Source organism: Magallana gigas, chromosome 10 (genome assembly GCF_963853765.1).
Source record: "Magallana gigas chromosome 10, xbMagGiga1.1, whole genome shotgun sequence".
In the NCBI taxonomy this organism is placed as follows: Eukaryota; Metazoa; Mollusca; class Bivalvia; order Ostreida; family Ostreidae; genus Magallana; species Magallana gigas.
Window position 1 is genome coordinate 5,904,827 of NC_088862.1, and position 16,752 is coordinate 5,921,578.

General features: G+C 31.0%; 1 protein-coding gene across 1 annotated transcript in view; it reads right to left on the reverse strand.

Annotated features, from left to right (window-relative positions):
• Window positions 1-9,580: 9,580 nt before the first annotated feature.
• Window positions 9,581-16,752, reverse strand: part of LOC105342482 (alpha-1-macroglobulin) — a 49,986-nt gene continuing 42,814 nt past the window's right edge. The window contains 3 exon segments of the mRNA XM_066074023.1: window positions 9,581-10,030; window positions 12,442-12,723; window positions 13,816-13,891. Of these exon segments, the coding sequence (XP_065930095.1) occupies window positions 9,873-10,030; window positions 12,442-12,723; window positions 13,816-13,891 (516 nt within the window). The 3' untranslated portion in view covers window positions 9,581-9,872.

Genomic DNA, 16,752 nt, shown 5'->3' on the forward strand with positions numbered 1-16,752 from the left:
AACATTGCTAAATATGTTGTAAATGAAGTCCTACTGAATTTCTTGAAAGTAATTTTTTGATTTCTAGATATTCTACAAGTGGTTTTATATCCCCTTTTAACTAGGTCAGCAACTAACTTTTACAATTCTATCTAATTATGTTCAAAATAGGCATCGAGAAAATTCGGTGAAAAGTCGAACCCGATAAGTAATAAAAAAAATTTTGTTTAATTACAATTTCTTCATCATTTAATTATTGATCAATCTAAATTAAACTTTCAAATCAATTCACTAAACCATAGGGCGAAAAAAGACTTCTGAAGGTTGTACAGAATTACTCACAGACAGTAATAAACGTCCTCTCCGGATTTACCTGTAAAAAAAAACCATACATGTATTTATGTAAATGATATAGAACAAATTACTTAATCATAGACTAATTCTAAAAATACATTTATATCCAAATAAATTGAACACTTTTCATCGTCATAGAATTCATTGTCCTTTTAACAATTTTTTTTTAAAAAGCACACAAACAAATATTTCAAATAGAAAAACGCATCCTTAATACCATATATATCACCGAATTTCAAAGATAAATTTGATATTGACAACTGTTCAAAAATATCAAATATCGTTTTGCACAACTTAAGTTTTACGAGGATCTTTCAAGAAAATGATAATGCCAGTATTACAAAAGCAGTGTATATAAATGTATGCGTAAACCAAAGCGATAAAATATATGTTGTATTATCTTTGTTTTAGAAAAGATAGGATAATGGCCGAAGAAGGTGGGTGGTCAGCAAATTTATCAGATCTTCCTAAAATTCATGGGTACGGTTTTTTTTTTTACCATAAGCCTTTATATAGCAAAATATAAAAATAATTCCATTATTTTTTTTTTAAAAATTGGTCATTTTTTGGTATTCTCATTGTAGAAAAGTATATCAACGAGAAGTCATCTACAAAAACTATGTAAAGCGCTAATTTTGTTTTAAAGAAGATTGCTCTGGAAGCGTTTATTTCTCATGAACAAATGTTCAATGATAAAGTATGTAAAATAATAATAACTTAGGCAATTGTTATAAAAATAATGTCATCCTAAAAATTTTATTTACATTTTCAAGGGTAAGTGCACTACTAAACTTTCCCCAAGCTGGCCATATTCAATGTTACCAACATTATGAGGATTAGCGCATCTATAAACTCATATCTTATTTTATAGTAGTCGTCTTCGTTTCAATTTTTAAGGAAGCTGGGTGATGGTGGTAAGTTTTAAAGTGAAATATCGAGTCAAATTTTTTTGACTCGATAAAAAAAAAAAAAAAAAAAGAATTCGAATATAATTCAACCAAACACACTGTATGGATAATTAAGAGCGTTTAGGTTTGCTTATGGAATTTCTGACTTCATCAATTACTTTTTCTCAGTGTTAGGTGCGCTATGCATATGTTTGTTTAAATTGCTCGTTAGCAAAAAAGAAAAAACCCAAAAGGTAATTGATATTCGTACACAACATTATGTCTTCATTAACTTACTTTTTTGTGATGTACTTTTATATTTTTTTGATTTTATTAAGTCAGCGCACATAACAACATACACGAAATAAAGACGATAATTTACATTTTATCAAAACCCTACTAAAATTGTTGACCACTCTTTTTTGGATTATAAAAAAAAACGTAATAGAATCGATTAGAACGTATGCATTCCCTATCCTAACTTTTTTCACAGAAAACATTTGCAAATTTGAAGCATTAACGACTAAAAACTGTCAAAATGAAGTATTTTTCAACGTTTATTTAGAATGCTCGATTACAAAAACGAAAAAAGCGAAAGAAAAGATTTTTCACCTGGGTGTTCACCATCTATAAGAGCTTCAAACACTTCCCTGTTGACGGTGATACAAGAGACCGCTCTCCCAAAGCATTGGATGTATGGTAATAAAAGTCCGAAATTGAGTATGAATAATTTTTATTACAAAGTAACTGCGAACTAAGCAAAAAAGTTGTTGCTGTCACCAATTTAAGCATTAATAAAGATATTAAATAAAATCATGCTTTACACTTCTTAACACATCTTTTTTTATTTTCCTGGATTTTTATGGACTGAATTCTATAATCAATGAATGATGTTAAAAGAAATCAGGTTTTACACTTCTTATTAAATTTGGTTAATTTTCTATGGATTGAATTCTATGATACAGTATCTTTTAAAAAATGTATATACAAGCATTAGAGTTTATAAAAATGTCCATCAAATCAACATTATGTAAAAAAGGAGACATTTCTCTATTTTATATCAGTAAAAATATACTTAGTAATTTCTCTATACTGTATGCAAAGCGTGGCTAACAAAAAGTAAAGTACAGAGACCCCCAAATAAAAAAATCAAATAAGATATCATTTCTAAACGAGTAAATTGGTATGGTCACGATTTTGGTTAAATTCTATTATTTACAATGTTTAAGGAATGCATATCTAATGATCAAATGAAATTTAAGAGTCAGTCGTTCAGTTATAAGCAAGATACAGAGCTCACAATTCTTTGTCATTTAACCCGTTTGTGTTAGCATAGGTTCTATATACTGGTAAGAATTTTTTCGAACTGATTTGTCTATCATTTTATTTATTTTAAGCATAACAAAACAGATTCTTACTTTTAACACATTCATTTTAGGTAAAACAATTGGAATTTTAACATTATTCAACATGCAAAATGTAAACCAAAGCTTTGTTTACATAACAAAGAATTGTGAGCTCTGTTACTCGCTTATAACTCAACGAATGACACTCAACTTTGGTTGCCAATTTAAAATTTCTTACTGAAGCATTGTAAACATTAAAATCGTTCAAAAAAAATTTTGATCAAAATCGTGACCATGCCCCTTTAAAAGAGATGTAGGGTGGATGTAAAGGCGTCAGGGCGGTAAAAAAAGTAGCCGTCTTATCTATCGAAAATCTTGAGATATTGTGTTTAAGCTATGAACCATTTTTAGTATTTGAATATTTTATAATATTTTTAAACAGGGCTTTCCTTCGTAATGTAAGTAATATGTTCTAAAATGATCATGGCCATCTACATGCATATTTTTCTTAAATCATATAATCGGAACGCATCAATTTTTTTTTACTGTACCTACAAGTACATATAACTTATAGTGCGAAATGTAAACAAAATCACCAGGCTTCAGGGCTACGAATGCTGAAATTTTTTCATGTTGGTAGCCCTGAGGTCAGGTGTGAAATTTATACGTTTATTCTCAATCAAGTTTTTTATTAATTCTTTGTAATTAATAAAACGTTAGTAATTGCACGAAGGCGTGCAAGTGCTTTGCAAAGATGCATTTCTTCTATGAATAAACATTGGATTATAAATTTTGTTGATTGATTATGAAACAAAACCGTTTTCCAAAAAAATGTTCACAATAGTCAAAGAGCAATGAAGTAGCCATCTTTTAATTACAAAAAGGAACCCCTGTACAATGAACGGTTTACAGAATGGAAAAATTTCCCCATTATTCTTAAAAATTGGCTTTATTCTTTACAAATAATGTCTTGGTTTAATTTTTATTACTTTTCCACTTTCGTTATTCGTATGATAACTTTATGTATATATTTTTATTTTTATTCCTCTGCCCCTTTTTATATATATACTACATTGTAATCTTATATAATTAGGAAATATAGTACGACTTTTCGTTTATGTTGCAGAATAACCCCCACTGTCGAGTAATGTTGTTTGTGAAATATTAAATGTAATGTATTAGCAAAGGCTCTGCTATTTAAAACAACATTTGTTTGAGACCAAGGAACTTTATTTCTATTCAGCTAACAGCCCAGATTTTCCACTGACCCTTTCTTCTGCAGAGAGAACATGGTCATGTAGACTGCTGTGTTCCGTGTAACTATAAACTAACATAACTTTATAGTCGTCTGCATGTCCGTCTGATCGGTTTTTAGACAATTGCACACCTGTATGAAAATTAATTACTGTTAACTAATTAGCACACACCTGTGCAGTTGTCTAAAAACCGATCAAACTGATATGCAGACGACTTATTATTATATTTATTCGGTAATAGATTTAATACTCATGAAATATCTGTGACTAATGCTTCTTTTAATTTCAACGTTGATTTAATACGATTAATAATGCTACTATTTATTCATTAAATGTAAAATACGCAGTGCAAATGTGCTAGGGAGGTGGTTGGAACAGCAACATCGAGCTCTTCGAAATAATCATTTGAGGCAATACACATCGTTGACTGGGACTTAGATGTGAAATAAACATTGTTTCAATTATTTTCCTTTTTACGTTTTTAGACGGAGGCTCTGTGTATTTCCTCTATTGTTACCGCTCATCTGGCCAGTGACGTTTATAATAAAGTTAATAGATTCGACGGACACTACCTAGCGGCAAATGTTTTTATATTTGTTTAGGATTCATATTTCATTATTATTATAAAAAAAACGGAAAGCAAACTAATACACAATTACAAAATGCACAACAGATAGAATAATACTTATGGCAATTTATGAAAATCATTTCTGTCTCAAATTTCGGTTCATACGTCAAACTCACAATAATAATGAGTATACATAAGTTTAATCAATATTGATGGTCTTGGGGGCCCACAAGCAATAGTGCATAATCGTACGGTGGTTATTACTTTTTAAACATTGTAAATGGCTTGCCCGTGACGACAAAGAATGAAGATTACATAAGCACCATCTAGCGGTGGACGAAATTATTAAATATTATGAGATTCAATAAAGATTATTTGTCTCTATCGTAAATTATTTGCGCATTATCAAATATCAATGCTGGTCGAGAGATCATTTTTTTTATATTGAAAATTGACAAAATTTGTTCCCTGTTTTTCACCAAATAATAGAATAACGAATGATAATAACTATTTGCTTCTGAACACAGCAAAACAATCTGTATGTATTTTAACATGGCAGTCATATAAACAAAAATTTAATTAAATAAAAAATGAAAAAATAATTACGTCATAAAAATGTAAAATCACTATAATATTTTACGTTGGAAAATTTCGTTTTTGCACAATCTCTCAATTATTCAAATTGGTAGGGGGGGGGGGGGGGATTTTCCAACTTATTAGGATCAAAAGGTTAACAGGTATGCGTATATTTTATATCAAACATGCAAACTTGATTGCCAGACTATAAATGGAATAACGCATTTACAGGATCTATATCATATTTAAAATCAATTTTAAAGAAATATTCATAAAAGGTAATTTTTCCTCATATTGGTTATTTTCTTTTTTGAACACAGTTTGATGTAAAAAAAAAACCAACAAAAAAAAAAAAAAAAAAAAAAAAAAAAAAAAAACCCAACCCCCCCCCCCCCAAAAAAAAAACAAAAACAAAAACAATAAAAACAACAACAAAAAAAACACCAAAAAACAAAAAACAAAACAAAACAGGAATTGTGCATGTACAAAATATTGTGCAATTACAAAAAGATTGTGTCTTTTTAATGCAAAAATAAACTTGCAATTGCGTGCTAAAGGTTTTTCCGGAATTCAAAATTTCTATCTTTAAAATCCTTTTAAACCATATGACTTTGAATGACAGCATTTTTCAATGGAAATAGATGTACATGTATAATGGCGTGAAAAAAGTAAAGATAATGTAGTCTCTTCTTTCCTTTACTTTCGTCGATAACGGTAAGTTCATAGGTGAATATCTCGGTTAAAAATTCCAAGTTATTCCACTTGTTTTGCAAACTGAAAGTTGTGACGTAGAAGTGTGACATCGTCTGCTAGTCTATATACAGCCTGTTAGTCCAACAATGGGAACAAAAAGACGAGAGTTGTCATTGTTATAAAGAAATGCGATTGTTGAGTAACTTAGATATCAAGGGGACATAGATTGCTAGGCAAACAGGAAATCCACTACCAACTGTGTATGGACTTTTGAGACGTTTGAAAGACCGAGGAAGTGTAGAAAACCATTGTCGAAGCGGGAGGCCATCTTTGTTGTCTGAGAGGGATATCGGAAACTTGGATCTTTCGTAAAAGCAAACAGAAGGCACTCCCTACATGATATATGTGCAATATTTAATGAGTTTAGACTTCAAACTATGTCAAAACGAACAATTCAGAGATAAATATACGAGGTAAAGTTCCACAAGTAAGTTGTGCGAAAAGGTATTTGAATTCATGCGGAAAACGTGAAAAAGCGACTTGTATGGTGTAAATTGAAAAGCCAGAAAACTGTAAATGAGCGCTGGAGTAGAGTTATTTTTAGTGACGAGTGTAAGGTGTGGGTGTGGACAAACGTGTTTTAGTATGGAGACGACCAGAAGAAGAATGGAAACCCCCTTGTTTGAATTCTGGTCACGGAGCACGCATGAATTTAATGATATGGGGGTGTATTACATCCGAAGGTATGGGAACCATAACAATTAATTGTAAATGGTAACATCAGTGCTGCAAAATATATAGATATAATTGAAAACAACGTCTGGGCAGTTATTGCTCGCCATTTCCAAAATAATGATTACATATACCAAGATGACAATGCTCCTGTCCATCGAGCCCGAATTGTTAAAGAATATATCGATCAAAACCATATTAATTGTATGGAATGACCAGCCCAAAGTCCCGATCTTAACATAATAGAAAACATGTGGCGAAAACTAAAAACTAAACTGCAAAAACAAGCTCACAATGTAACAAGTGTTGCCGTGCAAGAGGAAGCAATTCGGAACATCTAGATGGAGATCGACGTGAATTTCATGTTTAAAGTGATGGACATTGCAGTAGTTGATACATTTACATAAAGAGAGAAGAACAATAAAACGCACCATTTTAAATAGATTTTATCTAGTTATAACGAGATTTTTTCTCGTAATTACGAGATAATTAACTCGTTATAACGAGATCTTTTCTCGTAATTACGAGATAATTAACTCGTAATTACGAGAGTTCTTCTCGTGGTAACGAGATAATTAAGTCGTTATTACGAGATCTTTCCTCGTAATTACGAGATAATTAACTCTTAATAACGAAATCTTTTCTTGTAATTACGAGATAAAAATATTTCCTATGTAGCACTATTCGTCTTTTGTAGTTTGTAACCATTAAGTATGTTTATTAATACTTGATATAGGTTGATAAACATAAGCAAATGCGTGTCAAAACCTTCAAATAGTGAAATATTTCAAACTTCAATGCCTTTTCCTTTATAGAGTGGGTCTGAGCTCTAAATTTTTGCCATGGTCCAAAAAAGTTTGATGGTAATCAAACCGATTTTAATCAACAAAAACATGGAGAGATGACCCAATATACTTTTAAAATGTCATTTGTATCCAAACAATTGGACTTTTTATAATCAAAGTACTGAAAAACTGACGGGAGTTGATTTTGTCGATGTTAATTTATTTTAAAATCAATGATACATGTATGTTATTTTGCATGACAAGTACATGTAGTTTCTAATTTGTATTTGAATTACGCACATTTTTATAATATGAATTTTTGGACTTTTTCGACAAGAATGTCAAAAACCCCCATATGAATCATGTTCAATAATATTTAATGATAAAATTAGTTCAATCAAACTATGTATCAGTAATAGGAATATTTTTCGAAAATTGTATGGATCCAAGCAATATCGAACTCTAGTTTCGTTCAAACAAACGCTCGACTGACACCGCAAATCTTCGACAAGCAAGAGAGACTCTCTGCTTGTCGGAGATTTACGGAGACAGCCGAGCGTCGAGTTGAACGAAAATATATTAAACTCTGGCGTAGGAATACATACGACTACAAAAATATCTAAATTGTTCGTACCATTTAAAATCTGAATATTTTGAAGGTATTCATAAATAAGTTTCCTTGAAAAACAATGCTTAAGCATACATTACATCGAATTTAATAATTATTCTTAGATCTAAGTCTTGTCAGCAGCGATGAATTGTGCTGAGGTCCGAACGCTGTTTCGCTTTCGGTTTGTTCGAGTAACTGCATAGGAGAGTTGATAAAAATCCACTCTCAAAAATAATACAAGTCCGTTTTTTCGTGGCCGTAGCCTCATATAGCATTGAACAAAAATATCTGTTGTGACTAAAATGACTCAATGGTTAGAGCACTAGTCTATAGGTAATTTATTTGAACTTGGATTTCCAGGTTGTTGGTTCGATACCACTAAAACTATAATCATTTTTTCTTATCTTTTGTTAAAATATTCTAAACTGAATATAGGTAGAAATTTCCCCTTGTTGACTTGTATTTTAATATATCAAATATACTTATTAAACAAAAACTAATTTTTAAATCGTATTATACGACTTAAACAAAAGGGCGTTTGCACTTTCTGGTTCCCCCATCTTCTTTAAAAAATCTTGAAAAAGTGTTATCATATTTAATTCTCTTCACATGACTATACTGTCCATCGAAAGAACCAAAATCAATCAGATCAAAGTTCTTAACCAGTATAACCTCACCATGATGTTAAATCCTACCGCAACTTAATTTCCATATAAAGAAAAGTCTGAAAAAGAATTTTTGGGCGACAATCGGAGACATTGTATTGTCTAAAAACTGGACAATAATTTTACCTCATCATAATAATTATTCCCCCAGAAAAATCTCATGAATTTTGTCATATATTTCGAACATTCCTTAAACGAGTAGCTTACTTGTTAAAGATTATGACGCATCACCGTTCTTTATAAATCATAATACAATATTAATAAATGAAAAACATTATTTTTTTTTTATTTAACCTAATCTTTCATTAAAAAAAAAAACAAACTCAATGTACAAATAAATTTATGAAAAAAGTAGATACATGTTAACGTGCATTATTACACTTAAGCCGCATTTAAGTACGGCTTAAGTATAGCTTTTTAAAATACTATACTTTGACCTGTGCGTGCTCGAGTTGACATATGATATTAGACATTTACGAAATAGATAAATCTATGCACCGTATTGTTGACATTTACTCAACAATAATTAATGCTATTAATTTCTCTGCTTAGTTAGAATAACCTAACTGTGCCTCGGGACAGTTAAAATGTCTCCCATATACCTGTAATGTAGCAGAAAATTGTAGAATCGCTCCGAAACGATTTTGAACAAATGAATGAAATTACATTGAAAATAACAGTCAAATTATTTATAACAAACCATTTTGAGGCTAAAATTTTTATTCATATCATTAAAGAATACAACACTTTTCTTGTCCATCATTTTTTAATTGCTTCAAATTAACACACAATATTGACATTCAGAACTCTCGGGATTTTTCATAGTAAATGAAATGTGTTAAAGTTACCTCCAGTATGTTCTTTGATGAACAGAATATATAGCGAATTTCCAATGAAAATTTACACGTATTTGTATTATCTTTTCTGAGTTTACCAATATAAATGTGAACTAAAAAGCCCTCTATGATTAAGCGTGAATGCAATGCGCACGCGCAAGATTGTAAAATTATAAAAAATCCAGATGATTTCCGAAATTTATTTTAGCAATTGTTGAACTCTTGGTTGAGGAAAAAAACCCAAAAAGTTTATCTTTAAGTACCAATGATGTTTATAAAAATATAAAACAAAAGACAGCACTCTTCCGATTTATTGGTATTAAAGGCCAAAAATTCGAGTCTATTATTTTAATATAGTAGTAAAGATATCCCATTTACAGACATGTAAAATATATTTAGCAGATTCATGAAGCTGAATGTACAAATTCATATACATATACATAATATAAGCAGTTTGATATCACATCATAAACATTTCTCAAACATTTCTCAAACAAAGCGACAGAGGATGAAACTCTGCTAATTAGCCAAATGAAAGATACTGAAAAGCTTACTGATAGGTGAATAAATAATAGTACATAATATTCATGGGATTATCCCGCATTTCCGTCTAATCAGAGTAACAAAAACCTTAAGCAAAATTTCATATGTCTGTCTAATGATAGTAGTGGTCTCTGTGAATCTGAGCTCGTTCCTTACTTCATTGAACTGATCCTTTGTATCAAAGATCAGCATACTTTCGCCTGAAACACATCGCATAACGTTAGTTTTAATTTACTTTGTATGCATTCTTTTCTTTCAAACATATATATATATATATATATATATATATATATATATATATATATATATATATATATAATATATATATATATATATATATATATATATATATATATATATATATATATATACGCAATGCCTTTTGTCTATTGATCAATGAATAAAATGGCTGGACATGCGAATAGTGATACGATGCATTTTTTTGCTTCAAAGGACAGAAATTACCAAAAAAATGTGCTGGAATTGACATATCGACCTTAATTTGAGTTCTAGTGAACAGGGTACCCTTAACGGGGTTCCAATATCTAATATGAGCATATTTCATATTAATAGATAACTTAGACTAGGAATGTGAACGACTACTCGAGTACTCGACAATCGCTTGGTCACGCCGTTCATCGACTTAAATTTTCTTAGTCGATTACTCGTTATAAAGTGAAGAAAAAAATTCAAGCCATTTTTTTTCTTACCACAGCAGTTTTTTGGGCTTCAAACAAAAAAAAAGAGTTTTCTTTTCTCTGCATTTTTTATCATGTTACATTCTGTTCCGTCGTAAGTGTGTTCCTGAACTAAAAATTGGTGTCGTCTGAATTTATAGACCAAATAATTGTTTTGAATAGAAGAACTTGTGCAAACATGTACTTGAAGAGATCAATTTGTGGTTCTTCTAATCAGTTTTTATTGGATTAAATGTTTGTATTCATCAAACAATGAATCATAATATGATGATATTATAATCTCAAGGCGTTTGTTCTCATAATCATTAACTTTAACTGTTGATTTGGTACGGCACGGGACATTGATTAACATGAAACAGGTCACGTTTACTTTCCTTTAGACTGAATGGATCTCAATTACGTGTAAGCGTCACAAGAAAAGGAAAGCTACGACATTAGCTACCGGATATTTAAATTAAATACTCTTTTTCGTTTTTTGTGTATATCAAATACATCTAGTGCGTATTATCAAACATTAAATGAGTTTAAGATACGATGCGTGTGACAGTAGATTTATTTTATTTGAAAATGACAAACAGTTTTAAATAAATCAACAAGTACTCGACTATCGCTCGACTACAGGCTCCGAATAATCGACTAAGCCAAACGAATAAAATTCTCATCCCTAATTTAGATAAAAAGAAACCATACGCTCTGAAGGAAAGTTAAGAATATGTTCTTGCATAACGAGCTATATTTTAAAGCTGCGTTCATGACTTCTTGAAGAGACCTGGACAAAGTGATCGCACATTAGATAGTTCAATATATTCATCGATTGCAAAAAGAGTAGTTTGTTACACAGGCACGTAGCATCGTTTTTGAAAGTGGGGGGGGGGGCCAGACTCATCCAAAAAATCTTGACAAGCAAAAAAAAAAAAAAAAAAAAAAGGAAAATATTACGTTTCCCAAAATCTTCAAAATCCTAATCGGTGGGTGGGGGGGGGGGGGGGGGGCTCGCTACTATATAACTTCAATTTCACTACTCATTTCCTTATTTTCATATCAATTTTTTTACATACTCCCAAAAAAGTTGGGGGGGGGGGGCAACTAAATGATAATTCCATTTTTTAAATGTAAATTTTAAAAAAATTGTTGCTGCGAGAAAAAGTGGGGGGGGGGGGCAGCCCCCCCCCCCCCCCCCGATGCTACGTGCCTGTTACATTATTAAAAAAATTGACAAAGACAATGTGTTAAGAGCATCGTGGCCAATTTGTATAGAGTACTAAATTATGAGATTCTACCAGAAGGCCAATGAGCTAGAATTTACGTTACTAGCGTGCGGCGACTATCATTACACTGCGCTCTTATAAAATATATCTTCTTCGGAAATAATTATCACAATGCATGAAAATTTTTAGATTTGAACTGAAATAGGTAGATATATCAAAGCACAAGTTTTTGTCACTTTAAGCAAATTTTTCACGATTTTATCGCATCTATGACATTACTTTTGGATCAACCCTCGTATATATATCTATCATAACTTATTAAATATTTGATGTTTATGGTTTATACATCAGATGATTATAGTTACATTATATTTAATGGTTCTTGTATTAATACTTTTACAGGGCCATTTATTTATTTATCTATAACATTTACCACCGAGGATAAAAAGTTGCTGAGCCACACAAGCCTTGTTGTTTATTACTAAAATAACCAAGGTTTACAAAGGTAAGTGACAATAGGTGCTGGAGTTTTTTGTGGGCTTTTTTTAAACAAAGAATAAAAATGATTTACCTACTACTACGTAAACTTAACGAAACAGTCGAACACTTAAAAAAGCAATAAATTTAGCAACATCACCTTACAAATTCACAAACCGATTGAAAACCAGCTAATTAATAGAAATCATGTTTCTTTGGTTTTGATACCTATCTTATCCAGATGATCGCAGATACATTCCTGGTACATCCGGTAACGAACCAAAGAAGGGATAAACTCTCTTCTCGTAAAATTTAAATCTTCTCTGCGTTTCATATTAAGTAACCTTTGTTCCGAACCGCGATCATATATTGACACCCTTTTTCTGTCCTTATAAGCACGGTTCACCGACAAATGGTAATCCGACGATCGCTGGGTAGTATTTGTAATGAAAAATAAATCTTCAAAAACGTCATCTTCCTTGGGAGGGTGAGTCTTCTCTGCACTGAAAACTAGTTTTTAAAACAAAAAGCAAGTTTTATATTTTTTAAACAGTGCATAATCAAGATTTTTGACAATTTTGAACGATAAATATTACACAAAATTCAAATATTCTTTTAAAATGCCAATGTCAAACCCGTAATTTCTCTGTGTAGTGAAAGATTACACTTCGTATGCTGTACATATTTATGATACAATCGGCGACTAACATTTCCTTAATGACCTGGAAGTCTTGTCATGATTTTTTCAATTTTACTTTTCAAAGGACTATATTTGGTATTGTCAAATATATGCCCCTAATTTTAACCAATTTTTAAACAGTATCGTATAAAAATCAAATCTTTATAAATAATTGTACAGAGGATGTTTATCACGCTAATCTTGATTTTAGTAATCATAGCTCATTTGCTGTTTATCTATGAAAATGAAAATATGTTATTATTGTCTATATATTTTGCCTTCGGAAGTATAGGGCGCAGGTCTGCTAAAGTATGATTTACACATATGTTTTTCTTCATATGATAATTCACAACATACTAAAAATTGTAAAAATGGTACTTTGGCAATCCTGCGCTCGATGTTTCACAGAAATGTTTAAATAGAATATCGGAAAACATCCATATTTGCTACAAAACATCAATTTGTCAAAATAAGACAATATTCATGACGTCATTTCCACATTTTGTCTCACTGTTGTGATAATCTTATACACACTTATTTTTAATATGATTTTAACTATCTTCCACATTATTTTTCAAGCTCTTTAAAAAACTTGTTTTGTTATGTTTGACATTGTTAGACAACCTTTGTAAAGAAAAATATGGCACGTGCTTTAAAACTGTTTGCTCTGTATCTTGCTTATTATATAATAAATAAAAAACGGACGGTAATATTTTAGATGACCATCATTAACACTCTAGGAAATCTTCTCAAAACTGGAAATGTAAAATTTGAAGAAAAATAAAATCGGGATTAAGCCCCTTCAAAATATAATTAAGCAAATTACTTTATAACAAGATCAATTTTTTGCACTAAACAAAAGATTTGACAAACTTTCACGTCAAATGTATCGAGGAAATCGACAAAATGTTTTTAAATCTTACCTCTTGTAGAACTGCAAACCAAATCTCTTAACTCTTCACTTTCGGCTTCCATAGGCTCTGTACAAACTGGGCAGCCCTTTAAAAACATTTTGAGATGTTAATAATAACATGCATTATTCATGATAAAATTGTCAACATATATTATTTTACCTCTACTTATTTATCACTATGTAAGGAATAAGGAATCCAATAAAGCCCAAGGGCATTTATGATCGATTTTATCACGCCCCTGCCGAAATTGACGCCTTATAATATTCAAAGAATAATACCTTGTTGCTTACACCTTTATGATTTTTATCAATTGTACGATTAAATATTTGAATATAAATAGGCAATCCTCGCTTGCGCCCCATATGTCATTTGAATTTATTTGGACAGTATAGAACAAAATCGATAAATTGTGTTATCATAGGCAAAAACACTGAAAAATGTAAATATATTATCATGGTAATTCGATATATTTCGCTGATATCCTGAAAATCGCCGTAAACAGACTGATTCCCTGCAAAAGGTCTAATGCACTGATGCACACCTATACGGGGCACTTTCTGTTAGATAAAGGAAAAGTTCCGAAATATTCTGAATAAAATCGTAAATATTCATAACCATATAATTTAATTCTAGTTATGTCATTTTTAATTGGCTATTTTTATTCGTCTTTATCGTATAACATAACTTGCCTACAGTATACGTCACAATACGACGCGCGTGCAATTTAATTTTATTTATTTTAATGTTAAAATGTTTTGGATACATCAAGAGTTATATTAATTTGAACTTTATTGATTGATTGTTTGTATCGGTGTAATAACAGTAATAATATACCATTGAGGGATTTTCCATCCCCCGAGAGCAAGTCTATTTCCCGAGGCGAATATTAATATTTAGCATTTCGAAATGTACAAACATTCATTTTAAGTAATAAGACTCAACATAAAGGCATAAATGTACACATTAGAAGTTATAAAAAAAGAAAAGAAATTTATGGTCTTTTACAGTAGATTTAAAGAAAAAACATTTTACAAAATGTGTATCTTTTTACTTTTTTTTAATATGTTTCCATATCATCAGAAAGAATCCACTAAGAATACCACTAGTTGTATTGACCTTTAACAACCGAATAAGTATAAAATAGGAATAATCTATACATTTGAATTCAAATTTCAACTCGCGTTCACTGTTTAATCGAACACACAGCAAAAACTATAAAGTTAACATTCAGTTAAACCAACAAACATTTTAAGAAATCTTTTTTCAAGTGATTTGTTGTTTTGGAAATGAGCACGCAGACTTTATAGATACCTTCAAATACTGTGGAGTGATTTTTATTCGTAGGGGTCAATGTTAATTGGTAAACAGAATTTTCCTGGTTCGTGGGGACATAGTTTCTGGTAGCAAGTTCGGGATATATTTAAAACTGTATACAGGAATATTTTCGCCCCGTGTAATTTTTGCCATTCTCCACTTGCAAACAGTTTTGCCCCGTTTTGAATTCGCCATGACATAGTTGTGATTAAAGAGAGATAATTTGAGACCTTTTAGGTCGCCCAGTCTTACATTAGCCCACTGACAAGGAGGGCGAAAGGGGCGAAAATAAAACAGTGGCAAATCTTTCCCAGTATACAATAGATATTTGCAGAAAAAAGTTCTGTATGAAAATAAGCGGACAGTTTCGAGGCCCATTTGGGTGAGAACTGTCTAATATGTTTTCATACAGAAGTGTTTACATGTAAGGCATACATTGTACTTAAGACACCGCTATTAAAATTCATTGTTGATAAACCTGATACAATCCGATTTTGAAGGATATCAATACTGTAACCACTGGTAACGGTCTGATATTAAAAATCTCACTATTATCGGACTGTCACAGGTAAAATTCTAGAATGCCGTAACAAAGGAATGACATAACAGCGGTGTTATTATGATAAATATTAAACAAATGCAAGTATATGCGTACTTGGGGATGCAAATTTATGGGCAAGAATAACTGACGAATGCAAACATAGGTTCCCGACGAACAATGACGATTCCATTGTATTTACCACAAGGACTATAAATGTTGACTAAAAACATATTGATTTAAACTATAAAACATTTTTTTTTCAATAAATGTCACCTTAATATACAAATGCTCAACTCAGGTAAATGGACTTGCTCTGGTCACGTGATGATATTTATAACAAATGCCGTTAAATAAATCATTTACCACAACTGTCTCGGTGCAGTATTGTATAGTTGTTGTCTTTTTTTGATTATAAAAATATTTATGGAAATTTAACAGTAACGCAGCACTGTTAAGGACTACTTTGTGGTCGCGCCGACCAGAAAGTACGGGAAATGTTAACTATGACATCACACAAAACAACAAGTCGTTAAAAATGATAATTAATAAAGTAATTTCCACTTGTTATGGGTACGAAAACATTAAACTACATTAAAAATTACCTATGCGTGCAACTTTGTAGTCAAATAAGTCCAACAACAATAAATATAAACAAAAGACTGATCGCGGTGCACTTGTCGATGTGACGTCATATTGTAAATTTTGACGCATATTATGTGTAGAGAGAAGCGGATCAATCATTTTTTTGAGAAATGCATTTTATAAATGAACGGATCATAATCATAAAACAATTATTATACCATTAAATACAATCTACTATGCTTGTTTTGATTCGGCATTTGATTATTTTTTAGAGCGTGTATTATTTCTCCTTTAGAGTGTTTAATGTACAAGTTCGATGTGTTTGACATAAGGAAGCCTATCTAAATACACTTTTTACAAGGGCATACACTTAACAGATCATTTTGATCTTTTAGATATTAATTAAGGTAATGTCAAAATTAATAAAAAGTGCTGCTGCTTCAATAAGATCTACAGAATGAATTATTAAATACGTAAAATAATAAGCGAAGGTCATATAAATTCCAACC